Raw genomic sequence first — 21,093 nt, 5'->3', positions numbered from 1 at the left:
ACTTTGTTCTGGGGACGAGCGTACAGAGGACTCGGGCGCCGTAATTCAGAGCAGCGTCATTGGCCAGGTCTGCGTCACGTGAAATTTGTCATGCTGTTACGGTAGATTAGTCATTGTATTGAAATATTTCGATATCTGTAGGTTTTAATCGAAACAATCAACAATCAACTGATTTGAACTCGCTCAGCAACAAACCGACTCTTATAACAGCGACGATAACGATACGGAATAATGCAGCAGTGCTTTGCGTGTGCTATTGCGCCGGTTCTGTAGGCGGCTTTGTCTGTACGATACGCAAGGACTGATATGGCGCTTTCTTGATACTCGGTCGTTGTCTACAGCAGTTGTGAATTAGTATATATATCTGCGGTGCTTGTCCTTCCTCCAACTCTTTTGTCGGTGGATTACATTTTTACAGCAATGCCGAAAAAGAAAAAGGCACAGAAGGCGCGACCGGCAGACTCTGAAGATATAGCACAAGTCCTACAAGCAGAGTTCCCAGACCTCGACAGTTCTCTTATCGCAGCTCTTGCCCTAGATTTCTCAGATATCGACAAAGCCCGTGAACTATGTGCATCTATAGCTTACGAAGCGCTGATTGATAAGGCAGACGTGGAAGGAGCTGCCGACGTTGCTGGCAATGCGAGCAGCGAAGGATCATCCGCGAGCTGTAGTGATTATTGTGAGGGCACAATGTCTTGGGATCTGGAGTCTTCGACAACAGACGACTCGCCGGTGAACGAAATGGCGCGCAAACCGCGGAATGAGAAGCTTCAGTTTCTCAAAAACAGTTTTCCTTCTTTTGATTGCAAGAAACTCGAACGAGTCTTGACTGATTGCAACAACGACGTGTCAAAAGCTATCGACGAAGTTCTCTCGCTCTCGTTCCTGAGCGACACCGATAAAGACTCGTCATCTAGTACATCGGCATCAGCAGCCAAACCGCATGACTGGGCCTCTGTCGCGCAAGCTAAGAAGAGCCGCGGCAAATTGAGTATCAAAGCTATTGCCGAAGCCTACGATCGTCAAGAAGACGTCGAGACAGTAACATCCCTGCTCGATCTCCCGGCTGATACGGTTTCCAAAACGCTGGATCTGTATCCCAAAAAACCTGCCTCGGCTCTCGTGCATTTGATCACCTATTCCCGTCGATCGCTGATGACTGACTGGTGCACGCCCCCAGCTGAAGAAAGTAGGAAGGCAAAAGAGCAACTCCAGAATCTCATTCCTAATCTTCCAGACTCTCTATACTCTGAGATCCTTTTATTCACCAACAACAATCTCGACAAAGCGGTCGCCTTTTCTGTCTTTTTGATCGAAAAGGCTCAGGAGGCTAAAGAGGATCTACAGCTCATCGCGACCTTGATCGAGGCAAATTCGAAAGGCGCAGCAGCTGGCGACTTTAAAGAAGTCACCAATAAATGGGCCAATCACACAATCGTGCAGACCTCCTCAGCTGCTCCAGCCTGGACCTCGTCCGAACACACCACATCCAGCACCGTCACAGTCCCTCGCAGGTCGAAGGCTGAGCTCGAGCAGCTGATCAGGAACAAAGTCATTGCGCGCGATGAAGCAAGAGCAAAAGCGGGCGACTTGTACAAGAGACGGAATACAAAAGATCTGCACACCGCAGCGCCATTGCACTACGCGAACGTGTCGCGCGAGATTACCAGTGAACTTGATAAGCTGCGACTAGACCTTGGCCGACTCAAGGTTGCAGAAACGTACGTTATCTTTTTTAATGTTGATATTTGTGGATGACGTGATATTAACGAGTGGAAATTATAGTGCGACGCAATATTCAATCGATCTCCACGGAGTGGAAGTCAAAGAAGCAAACAAAATAGCCCACGAATACGTCGATAGCTGGTGGCACGAGTCCCAGCGACAGCGCTTGCGTGCGCCGTTCTCAATCATCACTGGCCGTGGAGCACATAGCGCGCAGGGAACAGCTAGGCTTTTGCCTTTTATCTCGCAGTCTTTGGCGGCGGAAGGATGGAGGATTCAGGTTAAAACTGGGAGTATTGATGTTTTGGGAGTCGAGAATGAGTAATGGGTCTCTTTTGGAGTCTTGTAGTCGGTTGGTTGGCTTTGGAATATAGAATCATATGCTAGATCGGATATGTTGGATTCAATTTATTATAAAAACTAATTCAATGATAAGATGAAAGTAAAGTAGAACAAAAACTTTTCTCTATCCATATGCACACCACACAAATTTCACAACACTCAACGAGAAAACAAAACGCCGAAAATCACCATACAATTACACACGCAACAGAATCAGCACGTCACACTAGTAGTCATCCTCATCCGAGACCTCAGCCTGCTCAACAACCTGGACAGGAGCAGAGGTCGACCTACTGTTCTGCTTCGCAAGATATTTCTGATACAGATTGTCGACAAGCGAAAAGTCGTTTTCCTTGCATTGCGCGAATATCCGGACGATTTGCTCGGCCACCTATTGTATTGACAGATGTTAGTGTGCGTTTTAAGATTGTTTAGTAGAGTAGGAGCTGCTTACACTATAAGCGGAGTCATCCTCGACTGCAACTTCGAATTCGTCCTCCATAACCTGCAAAAGTCGGGCCTCGATATCCTCAGAATCGACTTCATCCTGCGATTCTATACCAAATCGACGTTAGTCTCCACCCTCTCAACCTATCTTCTCTTCCTCAAACGCAGAAATCCAAAAACGCACCATAAAGCTCAACAATCGAGCCAGTCATCCAATCCCTCTTATCCGCTCCATCTGGACCTCCCCATCCGCTCTGGACTGCGACCGTCAAGATCTCCCAAGCGTAGACTGCCATGCACACGCCGAGTTCAAACCGCGACTGCTGCGTCGGTGTTGTGAGCTGGTTCTTTGCAATGTTTGCCGATGCCATTATTGTTCCTTTGATTTCTATCTTCAATCACTTTAAAGAGGTTCAGAGATCAAAGGTCAACGGCGTAGAGACCTTGATAATTGCGATTCAGAAAAAAAATTCCCAACGGAGATGAGCTCTAAATAATAGAGTTGTGAGCTGTGATCTATTTAGTGACTTTGTGATCACTAACAAATCTCGACTATCATCAACGACAGCAACCTGCTTCCCACCACCGCACCTGCCCACCATCTCTCTTTTGTTTCGCCCTAATTCGCATCTTTCTTTCTTCAATTAAAAGAAAAGAAGATTAAAAGAACGATGGCAGCCGCTCCGGATCTTGTTTTGGATCCCAGTCTGCGAGATTGGGTGCTTTTCCCGATTCTGTTGGTCATGATTTTAGTCGGTATCCTTCGACATTACGTTACCCAGCTGCTGCAGAGTACACCCAAGCAGCAGGATCTACTAGCTATTCGCGAGCAGTGAGTTAACTCTTTTAAGTCGAATGAGGAGCAATGATATTGTGGATATTAACATATGCGACAGACAAGCACTTACTCGCGGAGCAACCCTTCGCGCCAACGGCAAATTCATCCCCCAATACTCCTTCCTCTCCCGCAAGCAGTACCTGACGCAGGCGTTCAAAGAGGGCGAGTTTCTCAAGGACAAAGAATCGTTTCTCAACAAGGATGAGCCGAAAGCGCCTGCGAATCCGCTCGCGGAGCCGGGTGGAATGGATCAGATGATGAATATGCTGAAGGGAAACATGGTGATGATTGTGCCGCAGACTTTGCTTATGAGTTGGATCAATTTCTTTTTCAGCGGGTTTATCTTAAGTACGTCTCTTACCTTCTCTGCTGACTTACTGGGGAGCTCTCCGTGACTGACATATCATTAGTGAAACTGCCCTTCCCTCTGACCATCAGATTCAAATCAATCCTGCAATCCGGCGTCATGACCCGCGACCTCGACGTCAGATGGGTCTCCTCGATCTCCTGGTACTTCCTCTGCCTCTTCGGTCTCCGCTCCGTGTACGATATCATCCTCGGCAGCAACAACTCCGCCGGCGGTGGAATGGACATGGGAGGCATGGGCATGGGCATGCCTGGCGGCGGCGGCGGCGGGCTGCCGGGTATGCAGCCGGGGCAGGATGTGTACAAGTTGCATTGCAGTGAGGCCGAGAATATCGAGTTGGCGAGCCATGAGTATCTGCTTGATGAGATCGAAGATCGTCTGCTGCTCAAGTACGAGATGTACTAGATCTGTCTGGTAGACTAAAGAAATAAAAACTGTACTATACTATTACAATTCTAGATACTATAAAAATGACAAATTATTTATGAATATATACAGCGTTATATACACCATGCAAAACCCCTTCTCCAACTCACGCCTCCATCGCAAAATAAGCCTGTCGACAGTCCACAGCCGCCTTGCGCACATCCCGCCTAGCATCATCCAGCACGGGCAGCAACTTGCGAATAATCTCCGCCCGGAAAGGACGCAGCGAGTCCGCCGCTATCGTCTTTGTAAAGCTCGCGAGCGCGCTCAGAGCCGCGGCGCGCACGTTCGCAGGGTTCGAAGGCTTGGGAACGGTGGCTTGTAGGAGCCGGGGAATTATTGTCGACAAGTGCTCCGTCATTGTCGCGGACGCGTCCGCCATCGTCGCGCTGATGGTGTCGATCGACGCGAGTTTGACCTGTGCGTCGTCAACTGATAGCGACTGCAGCAAGAGCGGGAGGAAAGTCTGCAGCTGCGGCAGCACAATCTTGCCTGGCATATGCTGCAGAATAGTCGACAGCGCAACAAGATAGTGCCGCTTAGACGCCGTGTCTACACTCGAGCTGAAGCCGTCGACGATCTTCACTACGCAGAAACTGAAGTAGCTCTGCTTAGCCAATAGTCGCACGACGACGTAGTTTGCCTTGTCGACGATCTCGTCGTCGGAGATCATAATCCCGCAAGCTTTGCAAGCGTACGGTCCCATCTCTGCATCGCGCAGCAGGCCAATCACTTGCTCGATCGTCTCAAACGACTGCCGATTGCTCTTAAACACATACGCCTTCACGATCCATGAAATTTGCTCGAGACTAATAATCCGCTCTTGTAAATCCTCCGACTCGGCAAGCGTCTTGCGCAACTGCGCCACCGTTGTGTTCAAAAACACGGCATCATCTTCCTTGCTGAACCATTTGCTCACAATCAAAGCGACCAACCGCAAAAGCGCAAGACGATCTTGCGGGTTTTTACGCGTCTCGCTCACGGTGACGATATTTGCCGCAAACTCAAGTGCGTTGGAAACAGGGAGCGAAATCTCTCGGCGGAGACCAGCCACCGCGGCCGTGAAGAGCTCAACTAAACCCTCGGGCCCGGTCGAGTCGGAAGACAACGGCTTGTAAAGAATCGACACCTGTGGTCGATACTGCTCTGAGATCAGCGCAGAATCTTTGCTAGAGACAAACAGATTGAACAACTCCTGAGTGAACAGAGTCTGCGCCTCGACAGGGACAGAGCGCACGAGCAAGTTGATGATCTTTCCCGCGATTGCCACAGACGCAGGCGCGTAAAGCGCAGGATGCAGCTGCGTGTTCAGTTCGAGCGCAGCAGCGATAACGACCGAGAATAGTTTAGGAACTAGAGTCTGGAAGAAATACAGCCAATCCCAGTCTTCCTCGCCAATCTTCCGCTGCAGAACTAGAAGAATGGCGGCTAATATTGACTGTGTGAAATCTGCGTTGTTGTCGTCACTCTTGGCAGCTGACGGGAGTCGATTGAGTAGCCGCACGGTGAGTGTGTCAAAGATTCCTTTGTCGATACAGAGATCTGCGAGTGCAGATAGGATTATTCGGTAATGCTTTGTGGACGATGTTGGAGTTTCTATATTACCCAACTCAGGGTCGGGAAGCTGGGACAGGAATGCGGGAAAGGCAATGTTGAGAATGAGATCGGCTTTGACGCGTCCAAGAGCTTGAAGAGATGAAAGAGCGGCGGCACTGCAAATATAATTAGTAAAGTTCGACAAGATATAACGAGACCGTATTCTGACTTACCAGAGAGATTCATTCTGCTGGGTCAAAACAGTTTCGTCCAGATACTGAACAACAAGCCCCATCTCGCTTTCGTCCAAAAACGAATGCAAAAGAGACATCCTTACGATCCCCTGCAGGGCAAGAAGTTTGAACGACACCTCCTCGGCAGGAACGCTCACAAATCCTTTGCAAAATACTTCAAAGAACGAGTCCTTATACGGAAGCAAGCCATTCTCGCGCTTCGAAGTACGAACAGCCTCGGTTCTCCAACCGTAGAGGTTTCCCGATGCTTCGATGAACGCCATCAGCGACTCGAGGGCGGTCTTTTGCTCAGATAGGGTAGCTGTCGAAGCAAAGTCGACCAAGTTGAGGATTGAAACAAGGACTCCCTCGGCTGCGGCATCAAAAGAGATGTACGATGCCTCTGCAACTGACGAAAGAATTTTACTGGCAGGCTTCGCCTGTCTTGAATCCAAGTTCGTCATATGAGGTTTGCATTCCGCGACAACGGCTTTGAGAAAAAGATCTAACGGCGAGTCGTCAATCACACGTAGTTGACCAAAAGCAAGCGTCCGTGTGAGAACCTTCAAAAGGTCGCAGACGAGGTTGGGAACATCCTCTTCACCGTCGTGCAGGACTTCGAATTTGACAGCGTTGAACAATTTCTCCCAGTATTCGCTCACGGTGACGGTGCCATAGCTTTCGATACATGCAGACATTGTGAGAATTGCATCTTTTTTGACGCTCAGTGAGCTCGATGTGAGCTTTTCAATCAGACTGGGGAAAGCGAATGGAGCAAATAATGGCGAAGCAGCGATAGACTCTCTATAATCATTCATGAAGCATTAGCTTGAATCAAAAAGTCAGGAAGAGCGTTGATTCGCACCTTAGCTTCAACTTCAAATCTTCTGAGGTAATTCCGTAAGGATCATCGGGTGGGGGTCTGAATGTGATGGGGAAATAGCAAAAGCTCGCGTCAAAGAGAGGCTGTTGTAGTACTAGTTAGAAACATGATCAACGACAGCGCAGTCTTGGAGAACGTACTTCTACTGATTTCTCAATATCAAATTCCTTTGCGAGGGTCTTTAACAGTGAAAACCCAATCATGAGATTTCGCGGGTCCTTCTCGCCTGATACTAACTGGAGGAAACCATCTATAGTGGTGTCGTTCATCGATTTGAGGACTAATGTATCAGAGTGATTAGCCGCAGATCTTGGACAGCCACGCAAATATAAAAAGTAATTAGAACTGTAAAATGCTAACCTGTGAGGTGCTTCTCGAACAATTTCTCAATGATCTGGTAAACCAGATAACGAACACCTTGGGCATGTTTCTTCATGTCGATTTTTGAGAACACGCTATAGAAGAGTAAAGTTAGAGCAGTGTTCCGTACCTACCCAGGGTGATTCAGAATATAATAAGAAAGCTTACGCAGAAGCCATGTCTTTCACTGAGGAAGCAGCGATATGTTCCATGGAAAGCAAAGCCAAAAGACCGTCGGCGGCCTCTTTTGTGCACTCTTCGTCATCTAGCTTTTCGCTCAAGAAAGCAGATAACATAGTAACTGAGATTACAGTCGGTGTTAGTTCATAATCTTGAGCGGTGGAAATCAACTATAGAAGAATTGAATGACATACTCTGCCTTGAGTTGAGCTGGGGTGTTGGAAGTTTGGTGAGGACGGTCGATACGCAGTTCAGAGCTGGTTGTCGAGATGTCAGTATTTGAAATACACAATCAGTGGTAAGAGAGTATGTCGACGTACACTTCATTCGAATACCAACATCTTCGTCTGTGAGATAAGGCCCGAGGTTCTGGATAAAGTCGACAAGCCGTGTGGTTCCCGATTGGAGATCTAAGGGTAGACAAACTGATTGTTAGCAGATGAATCCATCGAGCGCGAGGATACAGGTCTGTAGTTGATACCATTGGCTATTTGATCTGCGATTTTGTCAGACTCGTCGGGAACCCCGCCCAGAGAGACAAGGTACTGGTCTATTGTCTGCTTGCTCATTGTGGATGCGGTGGAGAAAGAGAGAAAGAGATGGTGAATGGCGATATCAGAAATTTAAGGTTGGTAATTTTTTCCTGGAATTAGTAAACAGGAAAAATAAAAATAAAAATAAAAATTGTTAAGAAAATAAAAAAAAATTTACTCCCAACGCGGCTCAAGCCAAAGTGCGCCATCTCATCGCTCTCCGCTGAGCATATTCAGAAAAAAAATAAAATACAGCAGCTCTACTCCAGAGATATCTTCTCTACAGCAACTTCTATACCCTCTCGGACTACTCCTTGCCAATGGTTGGACGATCAGACTCTGTCACCGAGGCACCTGCCGGAAGTGAGTGTAACACCAAACGAAATACAGCAGTGTACACGACTCTACAAATAGATCAAGGCTAACATCAACTTCTATCCACAGAGACCGTTCTCGCCAGCTCGGTCGCCAAAATCTACACCGGTGAGATCAAGAAAGGAATTGAGGCTCTAGGCCGTAAGCCTAAGCTTGTCGGGTTCCTTGCAAACACCGATCCAGCGGCTCGCATGTACGCCGACTGGACCGGCAAGACCTGTCAAGAGACCGGCTTCGATTTTGAGCTCCGGGAGGTCGACAAGGAAGAGCTCGAGGATGCTATTTTCCAGGCGAACGAGGACGACGCTGTGGACGGAATCATGATTTATTTCCCGGTCTTTGGAAATCGCCAGGATCAGTATCTCCAGCAGGTCGTGTCGAAGGATAAAGACGTCGAGGGACTCTCTCATATATACATCCAGAATCTATACCACAACACTCGCTATCTCGATAGCGAACAGACCAAAAAGAGCATTCTGCCATGCACACCGCTTGCGCTCGTCAAGATCCTAGAGTACCTCGGCGTCTACAACATGCTTCTACCTTACGGCAACCGTCTATACGGCAAGACCGTCACCATCGTCAACCGTAGCGAAATCGTCGGTCGCCCTCTGGCTGCCCTTCTCGCAAACGATGGCGCGGTCGTGTACTCTTTTGACATTGATGGCGTGCAGATGTTCAACCGTGGAGACGGCATCAAGCTCCGTAGACATCGCGTGGCTGATGTCGAGATCAAACTCGAAGAGGCTGCCAGACTCTCGGACGTTATCATCACCGGTGTTCCTTCTGAATCATACAAGTTTCCTACCGAGTCTATCAAAGACGGTGCCGTGTGCGTCAACTTCTCTACCGCAAAGGTCAGTGTTAGTCGTTTTGAAATAACGAGATGCTGATATACTAACGCTCATCACAGAACTTTGATCCATCAGTGAAGACAAAGGCGGCGCTATACGTTCCTTCGATCGGAAAAGTCACCATCACAATGCTGATGCGTAACCTTCTTCGTCTGATCGACAACAAAGCAAAGACCGTCGCGTCTGCTTAAAGTAAAGGTGTAGAAGTTGATATACATAAAAAGTGGAGTAGGGTATTGTAAGAGGGTGGTGGTTTGGCGTGCATTTTGGTAATTATTATAAAAGTTTTGTGTATAGAATAGAAGAAAGACAGGTGTTTGAACGAAAGTGATAACTTTTATAACTGTACTTACAACATGAAAAACACATAAAAATGCTTAGATCCAAACGCCTACACTAAAGTCTAACGTCTCTTCTTTCTTGGCTTATCATCGTCGTCAGAGACGATATCAATATCTCCAAACTCCTGCATCGGCTCGCTTCCCTCAAAATCCCCATTCCGTCGCTTCTTCAAACCCTTCATCTTACGCGTCTGCAGCGTTCTCAAATCCTGAGTTCCGACGTGGATAGTAGCAATCTTGTCACCCATAATATCCGTCTCGACATTCTTCTTCTCCTTCGGCTGCAGCTGCTTCGGCACGCGCATCGCCTGCTTCAAAAGATCAGGATCGGCCTCGTGCACGCGGCCGAGCTTGAAATCGATCCGGGGTCCGATCTCCTCGAGCTCGACGCGGGGAACCTTGGTCTGCGTCTTGCTCTTGTACGTCTTGAGCTGGTACACGCGGAAGTTGATGTCGGGAAGACTCGAGGTGTCGCCGCTGTAGACGCTGATGTTGCCGTCGCCGGCTGCCGAGACCTGGATGATGTACTGCAAACCCTCGAGATCGAGCATGGTGAGCTGCTCGCCTCGGAAGAAATCCAAAAGCATGGATTTGACCATCTTGTAATGCGGGTGAGAATCGAAAATCGGGCCCACAAACGAAAACATAGGCTTCATGCCCACATTCACCGCGTTCTTCTTAAACTCGGAAATCGCCTTGTAAGTGAGCATGCGCAGCTCAAACATGTCAAGAATCTGGTAATTGAACGACCGGAAAAACGTCAACGTGTCAGGTCGCTTCTTCGAGCTCGAACCAAACAGAACCAACGACGCATCGTTCTTTTGCGAGAAAAACTCGAGCGACGACGCATCTTCGAACGGGTGGATCTGGTTCTTCTTCTGGAACTTTTTCACATCGGGTTGCTTGTACGCGACCTTTGTTCATTTGAAATCAGCACCATCTTCCTCTAAAACACGAAACCAAACAAAGACTCACAAGATCAGCCATCGCATTCTGAACAGTCAAACTGCACGTCGACCCGCGCACGGTAAGCGCCTTCTTTGTGTTTTCAATCAACTTTGGCTCGCGAGCCACCTGCGCTCTCTTCGACCGCGCATTACGAGGTTTCCTAAAGTTACACGTCAATAAATCTTATAATACACAAGCTCAACAATACATTTACATACACTGTTCGCATCATCTTGGGCAAATGGCTGTCGACAAGAAAAGGAATACCGCACAATGAGATTAAAACCTCCAACTTTTTCTTTGCCAAATTTTTTTTTCCTTCCAGAAATTTAGAGTTTTGGGAGTTTGGGACTTCTGGACCCTAACCTGATAACTTTCGTATCTGATCCCGCGCCCTTGACCATCTTCTCTATAAAAAGATATTCAGTCTGCTACAAACAGAGGTGTTGCTATATGTTGTGATGGTTGTTGGGTAGAGAGAAGAGGTGATATTGGAATCTGAAAATGAAGTCTGAGTTTTTGGCGGAATTACCGTCGTCGTTGGCAGTGAAGGATTTCGGCAGCCCTCGTGGCCATGGAATCGTCGCAGAAACCAATCTTCCTGCCGGTAAGCTCCTTTGTTTTCATTTGATTTGCAGATTCTATTAGACTACAGTCGTCTGACGTGATTGTGTCTATTTAATTGATATAGGTCGGAAAGTACTATCAAAACATCCGACAGTGATGGTACCAAATTCAGATGCAAGAAATACCACCTGCGCCAGGTGTCTACAGACAGTATCAGCCTCTGGCCCAGGCATCGCGCCTGCCACCGTCGAGAGCGTGTTCCCATGCGAAGACTGCGGCGTTACATTCTACTGCTCAAAGGTATGTCCATCTATCATTGCAGGGGAGGCAAGACACTGCTAACTGACCTGCAGTCCTGTGAGATTATCGACCGCAAACGATTTCACCAAGAGGAATGTCAAATACTCCAAAAACTGACTCCCAGGATCCCGCCTACGCTTGTGGTGCTAGTTATGCGACTACTAATACTAGAAGGCACGCATGCCGACGATTTGTTTGGGCTGAAATCCCCACTGCTCAGTCATCTTGACAAAAAATTCGAGACGGAGGAGTATGCATCGATCGCCCTGATGGCCAAGGGCGCAAAGGAGTTTTCGGGCACGAAGTTGCCTCTTGAAGGTGTCATTGAGATTGTCGGAAAGGTGGGCTTTAAGATGTCTGCTGTCTATCTATCATGTACTCTGCTGACCATCACAGACAATCATCAATGCGGTTACGGTCGTCAACCCGCTCTTCGACTCAGTCGGCCTCATGATCGACGGCTTAATCGCAATGTTCAACCACTCCTGCAACCCCAACGCCTTCTTCATCTTTGAGAAGGGCAAAATCACCGTCCGTACGGGCCGCAAGATCGCTCAAGGCGAAGAAATCTGCGTGTCCTACATCGACAACACTCTCGCGCTGCCGAACCGCCTGAAAACCCTCTCGCAGCGGTATTTCTTTATCTGCTCGTGCGAGTCCTGCTTACCGCCTACAGGGCTCGATACACCCGACTATCGAAACGATTTTGTGTGTGCAAAGTGCGGGTCCGCTTTGCATCCTTACCGCTCGCAGGACGTGCTTTCGCCTGGGTTTTACAACAACTACAAATCCTGTCCCAACTGCGGCATCGTGTTTGGAAACCAGCCGCGAACGATCGAGGCCATCGACAACCGCATCTCTGCCCTGAAGCTGCACGACAGCTCACCGATAATGACCACCGCCGACGCAGACAAATTACTTGCCAAACTGGCGCTTGTCCGCGACCTCAAAGTCGTTCCTCTCCACCGATCACCGTTCACCACCTCGATCCAGCGCCTCTTAACCTTCCACGTCTCACAGGAATCTCTTGCTATAGCGCTAAAACTAATCGGCATCGAATATTTCTACCAAGACCCCGTTCTCTGGCCCGCGCTGGAGATGCAAGCCGTCCGCCTGGCACACATGGCGCGGTTCTCAATCGTGCTTCTCTTAGTCATGCTCGACCCGACTTCCCCGCAGAGCCAAGAACTCGCCAGCGATCTACCGACAATCGATCTCGGCGTCTGTCTGTGGGGTTTGCTCGACGTCATGGATCGCCTGATCCCGCGCGTGTACGGCGAAAACAGCCAATTTCAAGCATACCTGAAGGAGCAGAAAAGCAGGTTTTTGTCCTTCATTGGCGACGACTATCAGGGACGGTTCACTAGCCAGACGCTCGAGCAGCTGAGATGGAACGCGGAAATGGACAAGATTCGAAAGTTCTCAATCACATGGTGGGAGAACTTATAGCCAAACAAAAAATAAAGCAGCATAGATAGTGATAGTAGATAGATTATAGTTAGTTATAGAATGCATGAAGATCGAAAGATCAATCACATATCTCGTCATTTATCCAATGGCATCGTCGTTAATTAGTTTGCATTTTGAGGAAAGTGTAAACGTGAGTTTCCAATTCGGAAGGTTATCTAACCAGTTTATTCTCGGTGTTATATCAGGTTTTCTGCTTTCCGATCCATTTAGAAATCAACTGCTTCAATAAACTAAGACTACTAGAAATAAAAAGAGAATGTCGCGTAGCTTCACATGCTAAAAAATCAGACCATAATTTGAAATGCAGCGCCGCAACTTCAACATATGCGGCCTGACTTAGATATTTCCCCAAAATCATATAATTCACAAAGAAATCAAATAACAACATCATTAAATCAAAGAGATCAAACATTTCCACTTTTCTTCCCTAAACAGAGATTTTTCTCAAAATATGAGTTATAGCTTCGACGGCACATCCAACTCAGCCGCCCCCGTCTGCTTGAGCTCAGCGAGCCGCTTAACGATATTGCCCGCAATAATCTCCGCGGTGCTCATCACCGTAATCATCGGATTAACTCCACTCGCGCTCGGCAACACACTCGCGTCCGTGACAAACAGATCCTTACACTCCCACAGCTCTCCCGTCGTCTTCGTCGCCGAGGTCACGGGCGAAGAACCCATGCGGCACGTACTCATCTGGTGCGCGGTGCCGATGATCGAACTGAACGGTGTTCCGGCATATCTGCGCACGGTCTCGCACCAGGCTTGGAAACGGGGGCTCAGGCGGCCTTGCTCGTGGTCTTCGGCAGTGGCGATAAAGGGCGGGATGCGCGTTTCGGCGGCATGGATTTCGTTCACGGACTCGGCCAGGCAGATTTCAGCAATTTTGATGATTCCTACACTTGGTTAGATACCAATCACCTCGAGAAGCAGTTAGAAGTTATGTCTTACCTTCCGCAATGGAGTGACGATCAAACTCATTAACCTGGTACCTAAACCCCTGCGTGCCCGTCTTTGCGTCATAATACACCTCACCCTCACCTCTATCACGCGCGATCGATATGAAGGTCGCAATGTTATTGAACTTTGCCAGTGTTTTCTTGTAATCATCGGCGCCGCGCCATGGCATGCCCGCAAACATGAGCGAGGGCTGGTGGATTAGACACTCGACCTTGGCGCCGTAGCCTTGACCGTCGAGATCGTCGACTTCCGTGTTCACCTGAAAAAATTAGCAAGACTGCAGGAACAAGAAAAGGAAAGAGTAAACATACTGCAGTCAAGATGGCCTCGCCATGCGCGTTGAATTCAATGTCCTTCCAGACACCGTATGTAAAGACAACAGGATGGATATGCAAATGGCGTCCGATATTTTTGTTTGTGAAACCCGACTTCTGCAGAACGACAGGCGTGTTCATCGACCCAGCAGCACACACCACGAGCTTAGCAGGAACAAACAGCTCGTGGAAACCGTAAGCAGTGATATCGACGCCGATCGCGCGTCCATCTTTAGTCCTGATCTTCCGCACTAAAGCCTGGTCAAGAAACTTTGCACCGTGCTTAGCGGCCTCGACGAACCATCTGGCAACGCCGCCTTGCTTCTCGCCAAACCTGCATCCGGCGCCGCAAAATCCGCAGCGATGCGTATGACCGCCGGTGTTTTGCGGAACAGCATGAGCAGGCGACCCGATCTTCTCGGAACCGCTGAGGATGATCTGGTTCGCGCGCGAGTGAACAATATGTTTGTCCGACACGCCCATGAACTCACAGACCGAGGTCAGCGCGCGATCGTACTCGCGCGTGGCATAGAACTTGGCGCCGTGCTGGACAGCCCACTCGTGTCGAGCCTTTGCGCTTGGCTTGAGACTTGCGCTCCAGTTGACGGTCGAGCCACCGCCGAAAGTGGAACCCGCGAGACAGGTGATGTTGCGGCCTTCAGATTCAAACAGGCCTTTGTTCTCATACAAGGCCGCGCTCGCTTCGTCCATAGTCATGTTAAGCTCGTCCTGGTGATAGTATCGGCCTTTCTCGAGGACCAGGACAGAGTAGCCCGCCTGCGCAATCCGCGTAGCAGAAACAGAGGCACCGCTGCCAGAGCCGATGATGACGACATCAAAGGTCGATCTGAGAAGTTCAGCCTGCGTGATCATCTTGTAGCGGTAGAACGTCTTGCTAGCGTAGCGCTCGTGGTCGTCTGCATCCGGGTTGCGCAAGGGAAAGCGCATGGCAGGAGCGGCAAGGCCAGAGACTTTGAAATAGGGCAACACGCTGAGTGAGTAGAACGTTCTGTACATCATACGGAGCGGAGGCAGGCGGGAGGTGGACCATCCGAGGAGGACGGCCTCCCTCTGCTTGAAGGAGAGGTTCCTGAACGCGCACGCATGGCCGGTGAAGATCAACGACGAGGCACGGTAGTCAAGCAGGTTCAGAAGGGTGCGCAAAGACTGAAGGTTAGCTTCAGTCTGCGTGAACAGAAAACGGACGGCGACGTCGCGCTTGTAGTCGTCGACATGAGTCGACGGACGATCGACAGCAAAGGCGCGGAGGGTGGACTCGTAGGAAGGGTTATCAGAGAAAGTATGAGATCCAAGGGACTGAATAAGAGAATCGGCACTAACCTCGCCAACGAAGGTGTCGGCGGCGGCGATCAGTGTCTCCCATTGGGCGTCGGTGAGGGTCGGGATGGAGGTCATGGCTTTGTTTAGGGTCAGTTGGATGTGGATGGACGGACAGGTTGTTTTCCCTTTTCGGAAACGGAAGATGCAGCAGGAGCAGGAGCCACAGCAAGGTTGTGCGAAGAAGGAGCAGCAGAGGGCGGCAGGGAGTAAGGGAAGTCGGTGACTTGGGTAGAGTCGGAGGAGGAGTCGCCAGAGCGCAGCCGGCGCAGACGGTTAGTTATAGAGCGGCTGAGAGCAGGCAGACCGGGCACGGAGAAGGGCGCGAGGTCAAACATGAGCAGCGAGAGCCAATCGTTTATAGGGCAAACAGAGATAAGGCTGGCGGATTCATGCAGAGTGCTGCTGGCTGCACGCGATGCTGCGCCGAGGGCTGCACGCGGGCCGCATCAAATACTCGCGGCTTCCCCGCAGAATCAGGGCGCCGGCCAAGCGAAAAAATTAAAAGTTAAATTACGTCATCGTCTCATGTTCAACTCTATTTTGGCATCTTTGACATCGACACGTGCGCAGCTCCTCATTTGCGCGCGTCGTCGCTCGCTTCCTCTGCTCCCTGGTCTGGTGATGAACCGAGAGAGGTCTGAAGCTTGGCTAGGATGTCGCCGTTCATCTTGTAGACGTGCTCCTCGGCCGGGAACGCGCGCGCGCGCACGTCGCTCACGTACTCTTGTAATGCAGCGACGTTGGTCTCGTAGTTTTGCGCATACTTCTTCACGAACCGGGGCGTGAACTTGTCAAACTGGCCGAGCATGTCGAGCTGCACCAAGATCTGTCCCGAGCAGTCCGCCCCTGCGCCGATCCCGATCGTGGGCACCTGCAGCTTCTCTGTGATGATCCTCCCCAGCGCATCCGGAACAGCCTCGAGCACGATCGCAAAGCAGCCGGCCTCCTGCAGTGCTTGCGCATCCTCAATCAGGGCCTGAGCATCCTCAATCGACTTGCCCTGCACGCGGAAACCGCTCAGCGACGTACTTCGCTGCGGCGTCAGACCGATATGGCCCAGGACCGGGATCCCCGCATTCGTGATCTTCTTGATTGTCGGTACCATCTCACGTCCTCCTTCCAATTTAACAGCCTCCATATTACCCTCCTTTACCAGCCGGATCGACGACTCCAGCGCCTGTTCCGGTGAAATCTCGTAGCTTCCAAACGTCAGGTCCGCGACCAGCAGCGGTCTCTTTGCGCCGCGCGCGACCGCCCGGCAGTGGTACAGCATCTCGTCTAGCGAGAGCATGTTTGTGTTCTGTTCGCACCACCGCATCAGCATTCTTTCCAATCTCTGCACCTAATCAGTGTACTTGACTTACATTGTATCCCAGGGCAACCATAGCAAGCGAGTCGCCAACGAGAATCATGTCGACGCCCGCTTTCTCAGCGACAACGGCCGATGGGTAATCATGAGCGGTTATAGACTTGGGCGGGACAGTCAGCATCCCATGTAGTGGAGGACAACAGCAGCCAATTTAGCTGATAAACATACCGTGATGGGAGTGTTTGAGTTGTAGAGATTTTGAAGCCCTAGGAGCGTCACCTTCTTCTGGGAAGGTGCTTTAGCAGCAGCAGGAGCTCCCTCTGGGGTAGGATAGCTGCTGTACAGTCTCGTGCCTGCTGATTTACCGAGCACCCGGCAGCTACTCCAGCTGCTTGTCGCAGTGCTGCGCGCGACAATCGGCGGCATCGTCATCAGCCGACGAGCGTATGCGCGTGACGCTCTGTTCAATGCCATAATTGGTGCTTCTCTGCCTTATCTGAAGGGAGTATTCCGGCATCGCTCCAGGAGTTTTACTATGCTCTTATATGTCATTGGCTTGAGCGGACGTGATGTATTATCCGCCGTAGAGCTCGTCCCGCCATCTCACGAGGCCCTTACAGATGTTGCAGGCTTACTAATAAGTTAAATAAGCTGCTTAGTAAATGTTTACATAGAATCAGATACACGTGCGGCGGTGATGCAGGTCTCATTGGGCCAGCCGGAGTGGGCCACACAAAAACTCGTGAACGACCAGCTGAAGACCAACTCGAGGCCGACGCGCGGATCAACGGTGCTGTCCTTTTCTTCTTCTTTTCTTCGTCTTCTCCGCTTCTTTTTTTGTCTATTTGCTATTCTATTTCTCTTGGTGCTGTGCGTCTTCTCTCTCGTACCTGCTCCCTCGTCACCTTATCGTCTGTAAACATCAGACCGCATACTTCCAGCAGCCATGCGTTTCGGACAGCAGCTCAAGGATTCGCTCATTCGGTATGCTACTATTCTAAACATTCAATGCTCTTACTACACACTGTCATACTAACTCAAGCGTTTATCTGCACGCAGCGACTACTACTACTACTACATTGACTACCAGGGACTCAAGGACCTGCTCGACGCCCGCGGCGCTGATGGCGAGTGGTCGGAGGAGTCCGAGGAAGCCTTTGTCAAGGCTCTCGAGGAAGAACTCGAGAAAGTGTACGACTTCCAGAAGCTGCGGACGTACTCCATCAACCAGCGCGTGAAAGAGATGGACGTCAAGGTGCAGGACGCCATCCGCTCGATCGACACCTCCTCTCCGCTCTCTGAGCAGGCTTTCGAGGACCTCGAGTTTGATCTCGAGGAGATTCTCTCCGACGTACACGATCTCGCAAAGTTCACTCAGCTTAACTATACCGGTTTCCAGAAAATCATCAAGAAGCACGACAAGGTCACGCACTGGATCCTCAGACCGATCTTCGCCGCCCGCTTGAACGCAAAGCCCTTCTTCAAAGACGACTACGATCCGCTTGTCGTCAAACTTTCAAAGCTGTACGATCTCGTGCGCACTAGAGGTAACCCGGTCCAGGGTGACTCCTCGGCTGGCGGTGGCCAGCAGAACTTTGTACGCCAGACGACAAAATACTGGGTTCATCCCGACAACATCACCGAGCTCAAGCTGCTCATTCTCAAGCATTTGCCCGTGCTCGTCTTCAACGCCTCGAAAGAATTCGAAAAGGAGGACTCGGCGATTTCCTCGATCTACTATGACAACGCCGACCTCGAGCTTTACCGCGGCCGACTTGAGAAATCCGAAGGCGCGGAGGCCGTCCGTCTGCGTTGGTACGGTGGAATGTCGACCGACACCGTATTCGTCGAGCGAAAGACGCATCGTGAAGACTGGACGGGAGAGAAGTCTGTCAAGGCTCGTTTCTCGCTCAAGGAGAAGAACGTGAATGCGTTCTTGCGGGGTGATTATACCGTCGACCAGGCCTTCAAGAAAATGCGCGAGGACGGCAAGAAGTCGCCAAAGGAGATCGAGGATCTCGAGCAGTTGGCGCGCGAAGTGCAGTACTCTGTGCTTACTCGAAAACTGAAACCAGTCGTGCGCTCGTTCTACAACCGAACAGCGTTCCAGCTTCCCGGCGACGCGCGCGTGCGTATCTCGCTCGATACCGAGCTCACGATGGTGCGCGAGGATGACTTTGACGGGCGTCGGCGCGCGGGAAATAACTGGCGAAGGATGGATATCGGCATCGACTGGCCGTTTAACCAGTTGCCGGACAAGGACGTCGAGCGGTTCCCGTACGCCGTGCTCGAGGTCAAGCTGCAGACGCAGATGGGCCAGGAGCCGCCGCAGTGGGTGCGCGACCTCGTGGCCTCGCACTTGGTCGAGGCAGTGCCCAAGTTCTCAAAGTTCATCCATGGAACGGCTACGCTTCTGCCGAGCAAGGTCAAGCTTATCCCGTACTGGTTCCCGCAGATGGACGTCGACATCCGCAAGCCGATCTCGCACCAGTTTGGCATCGAACGACCAAACAATCTTACCTCGTCGCTGTCTAACTCTGACGATATCCTGAGCTCCAACTCGGGCGATATTACAATGGATGAGGAGGAAGCTTTGGCGCATAACGGCGACGGATCGAGCGCTTCTGCGCAGAGACACGGCGGCGACAACTACGAGGAAGAGCACCACGACTACGTTTCTGACGACGAAGACGCCGAGCACATTCCGCTCATGGGAATCTCGCGCGACCGATCGCGGTCCCGATCACGCCGGACGGCGCAGTTCCACAACTTCAACGAGACCGTGCGACAGATTGGCCAGACGATGCGCTCGTGGACCGAGTCGCTGATTTTCGAGGCCGAGCGACCCGTACCCGGCACGTCGACCGTGCCGGCGATCGAGGAGCGCGTGTTCCATGCGCCGCCGGGAAAACTGATTCATATCCCAGTGCGCATCGAGCCCAAGGTCTACTTTGCAAACGAGCGTACTTTCCTGAACTGGCTCGAGATCGGCATCTACCTGTCTGCCATCTCTGGAAGTTTGCGTGCGTTCGGTAACGAGCGGGCCGCCTACGCGAGCTTTTTCTTTATGATCACGGCGGTGTTGATGGTCTTTTACAGTATTGGGTTGTATCTCTGGCGGTTGCGGGCCATCAGACTGCGACGCGCGATCCGGTACGATGATCAGATCGGGACCGGGTTTATGTGCGGTGCGTTTGTGCTTTCGGTCTTGGTGAATTATGTGATTCAGGTGTGGTAAAAGATGTCTGTTGAGACTACTAATCGGGCGTTAGAAATTATGCATACAGGCCTAGAGAGAATACTTGAATATATGGATATATCATTTTGTATCGTTTTGTTAGTGAACTACGAGGTCGTAGATATCAGTAGAGTAGACTATTTTTGGCAGACGTGGGGCGCCAGCGCCAGTCGACAGGAGCGTGGAGGAGGGTGGCGCAGTTCGCGTTTGAGAGAAGATTTAATAGTCGGAACACCAAATGCCCGCTACCGATGTTGCCCGAATCGCATGCATGCGTATTCCAGCGGTTTAGATAAAATCCATGGAGGAAACAGGCTGAGCAACGGAGAGGAACGAGAGACTGGCATGCCGCTGTTCCATTGTTGAGAAAATTTGAGTGCGCGGAATTTTGTTTTTACGAGCACGAAGAGCGAAACAAACAGCTCCTGGAAAATAGTCGATTAGGCATGCGAGAGCCGGGGGATTCACAATAAGGCAGATAAAAATAAAAATAACGCACATGAACAAGGCAGAGTAAAAAAAATCACTCAGACGCGACCGGGACGCGTGCAGGACGCGAGGTCTAATCTAAAGAACCAGGGGGCGGGCAGATTGCCAATATCCTTGCGCCATAGTATAACGCCTCTCCTTCATTCTTCGAGCCGATTAACGGAAGGGAAGAATACGAATGAGGCAGTGATTTGGAAGAGGAAAGGACGCGCGTAGGCGATGGACGAGAGTCAATGCCGAGGAATGAGCCACGCAAGCTGAGGCTTGCTCTGGATTCTTCTGTGCCAGCCAGCCACCCCTTGCGTCGGGCTGCAGGATTTGTTTCGACGATGCAGAATGCGAGTGGATTGAACACACAATAGCTGCAATAGTATCAAAATTAGAGGCTGGTAATCAAGATCCCTGTCAGAGAAGGAAACTGGAACAGTATATCGGTCTACAAGGATGATTCATGGCGTGGTCGTGCGGACGGTCGGGCCGATCGATGGCTGGCCGTGTGGTTGGCTGGCTGACGGCTGGCTGAGTAACAAGCACTGGGGCTTGGTCGGCCTTCGCGGTGTTTTCCGAGTGGTATAGTCTTAGAGATTCGAATGTAGATGATTCAAATCCGCTTTTTCAAGCTACGCTTCTTAAAAACACAGGATCTATAAACCGTTTATCTTCTCAATAGTAAATAATAACGGCTGTATAGTAGCACAGCGGTCGTACGTCCCA

The 21,093-nt window shown here is 50.5% G+C and overlaps 10 protein-coding genes across 10 annotated transcripts; 5 read left to right on the top strand and 5 right to left on the bottom strand.

Moving 5' to 3' along the window:
• BZA70DRAFT_295791 (uncharacterized protein) lies at positions 1 to 2,122 on the top strand. Its single transcript, XM_064914502.1, has 2 exons — positions 1 to 1,724; positions 1,789 to 2,122. The coding sequence occupies exons 1-2, from the start codon at positions 421 to 423 to the stop codon at positions 2,051 to 2,053; spliced, it is 1,569 nt and encodes a 522-aa protein (XP_064767671.1). The 5' UTR covers positions 1 to 420; the 3' UTR covers positions 2,054 to 2,122.
• Position 2,123: 1 nt separating this feature from the next.
• Positions 2,124 to 2,966, bottom strand: BZA70DRAFT_279658 (Pre-rRNA-processing protein TSR2-domain-containing protein). Its single transcript, XM_064912817.1, has 3 exons — positions 2,702 to 2,966; positions 2,525 to 2,625; positions 2,124 to 2,461 (listed from the first exon to the last, which is right to left on the bottom strand). Exons 1-3 carry the CDS (start codon positions 2,886 to 2,888, stop codon positions 2,297 to 2,299), a joined length of 453 nt encoding a protein of 150 aa, XP_064767670.1. The 5' UTR covers positions 2,889 to 2,966; the 3' UTR covers positions 2,124 to 2,296.
• A 139-nt stretch (positions 2,967 to 3,105) lies between these two features.
• BZA70DRAFT_279657 (integral membrane protein DUF106-domain-containing protein) lies at positions 3,106 to 4,217 on the top strand. Its single transcript, XM_064912816.1, has 3 exons — positions 3,106 to 3,349; positions 3,414 to 3,703; positions 3,766 to 4,217. Exons 1-3 carry the CDS (start codon positions 3,189 to 3,191, stop codon positions 4,125 to 4,127), a joined length of 813 nt encoding a protein of 270 aa, XP_064767669.1. The 5' UTR covers positions 3,106 to 3,188; the 3' UTR covers positions 4,128 to 4,217.
• Positions 4,218 to 7,968, bottom strand: BZA70DRAFT_279652 (Dos2-interacting transcription regulator of RNA-Pol-II-domain-containing protein). Its single transcript, XM_064912815.1, has 9 exons — positions 7,822 to 7,968; positions 7,661 to 7,750; positions 7,535 to 7,597; positions 7,329 to 7,461; positions 7,161 to 7,255; positions 6,941 to 7,080; positions 6,783 to 6,883; positions 5,918 to 6,721; positions 4,218 to 5,860 (listed from the first exon to the last, which is right to left on the bottom strand). Exons 1-9 carry the CDS (start codon positions 7,907 to 7,909, stop codon positions 4,255 to 4,257), a joined length of 3,120 nt encoding a protein of 1,039 aa, XP_064767668.1. The 5' UTR covers positions 7,910 to 7,968; the 3' UTR covers positions 4,218 to 4,254.
• Positions 7,969 to 8,104: 136 nt separating this feature from the next.
• BZA70DRAFT_279646 (tetrahydrofolate dehydrogenase/cyclohydrolase) lies at positions 8,105 to 9,417 on the top strand. The gene is made up of 3 exons (XM_064912814.1): positions 8,105 to 8,236; positions 8,318 to 9,105; positions 9,162 to 9,417. The coding sequence occupies exons 1-3, from the start codon at positions 8,194 to 8,196 to the stop codon at positions 9,291 to 9,293; spliced, it is 963 nt and encodes a 320-aa protein (XP_064767667.1). The 5' UTR covers positions 8,105 to 8,193; the 3' UTR covers positions 9,294 to 9,417.
• BZA70DRAFT_248622 (Brix domain-containing protein) lies at positions 9,418 to 10,677 on the bottom strand. The gene is made up of 3 exons (XM_064910669.1): positions 10,610 to 10,677; positions 10,419 to 10,551; positions 9,418 to 10,357 (listed from the first exon to the last, which is right to left on the bottom strand). The coding sequence occupies exons 1-3, from the start codon at positions 10,621 to 10,623 to the stop codon at positions 9,506 to 9,508; spliced, it is 999 nt and encodes a 332-aa protein (XP_064767666.1). The 5' UTR covers positions 10,624 to 10,677; the 3' UTR covers positions 9,418 to 9,505.
• A 31-nt stretch (positions 10,678 to 10,708) lies between these two features.
• BZA70DRAFT_279644 (uncharacterized protein) lies at positions 10,709 to 12,835 on the top strand. The gene is made up of 4 exons (XM_064912813.1): positions 10,709 to 10,998; positions 11,083 to 11,258; positions 11,312 to 11,599; positions 11,655 to 12,835. Exons 1-4 carry the CDS (start codon positions 10,896 to 10,898, stop codon positions 12,705 to 12,707), a joined length of 1,620 nt encoding a protein of 539 aa, XP_064767665.1. The 5' UTR covers positions 10,709 to 10,895; the 3' UTR covers positions 12,708 to 12,835.
• BZA70DRAFT_179217 (long chain fatty acid oxidase) lies at positions 12,819 to 15,667 on the bottom strand. Its single transcript, XM_064909925.1, has 3 exons — positions 14,000 to 15,667; positions 13,680 to 13,947; positions 12,819 to 13,624 (listed from the first exon to the last, which is right to left on the bottom strand). The coding sequence occupies exons 1-3, from the start codon at positions 15,416 to 15,418 to the stop codon at positions 13,185 to 13,187; spliced, it is 2,127 nt and encodes a 708-aa protein (XP_064767664.1). The 5' UTR covers positions 15,419 to 15,667; the 3' UTR covers positions 12,819 to 13,184.
• On the bottom strand, positions 15,668 to 17,237 carry BZA70DRAFT_179141 (ketopantoate hydroxymethyltransferase-domain-containing protein). Its single transcript, XM_064909923.1, has 3 exons — positions 16,881 to 17,237; positions 16,708 to 16,812; positions 15,668 to 16,643 (listed from the first exon to the last, which is right to left on the bottom strand). Exons 1-3 carry the CDS (start codon positions 17,124 to 17,126, stop codon positions 15,918 to 15,920), a joined length of 1,077 nt encoding a protein of 358 aa, XP_064767663.1. The 5' UTR covers positions 17,127 to 17,237; the 3' UTR covers positions 15,668 to 15,917.
• On the top strand, positions 17,134 to 20,034 carry BZA70DRAFT_179167 (VTC domain-containing protein). The gene is made up of 2 exons (XM_064909924.1): positions 17,134 to 17,636; positions 17,712 to 20,034. Exons 1-2 carry the CDS (start codon positions 17,599 to 17,601, stop codon positions 19,888 to 19,890), a joined length of 2,217 nt encoding a protein of 738 aa, XP_064767662.1. The 5' UTR covers positions 17,134 to 17,598; the 3' UTR covers positions 19,891 to 20,034.
• Positions 20,035 to 21,093: the final 1,059 nt, after the last annotated feature.

The sequence above is a fragment of the Myxozyma melibiosi genome, assembly GCF_037950935.1.
Source record: "Myxozyma melibiosi strain Phaff 52-87 chromosome Unknown BZA70scaffold_7, whole genome shotgun sequence".
Taxonomy (NCBI): domain Eukaryota; kingdom Fungi; phylum Ascomycota; class Lipomycetes; order Lipomycetales; family Lipomycetaceae; genus Myxozyma; species Myxozyma melibiosi.
Note: the sequence above shows the minus strand (reverse complement) of the source record. Positions and strands in the feature narration are given on the sequence as shown.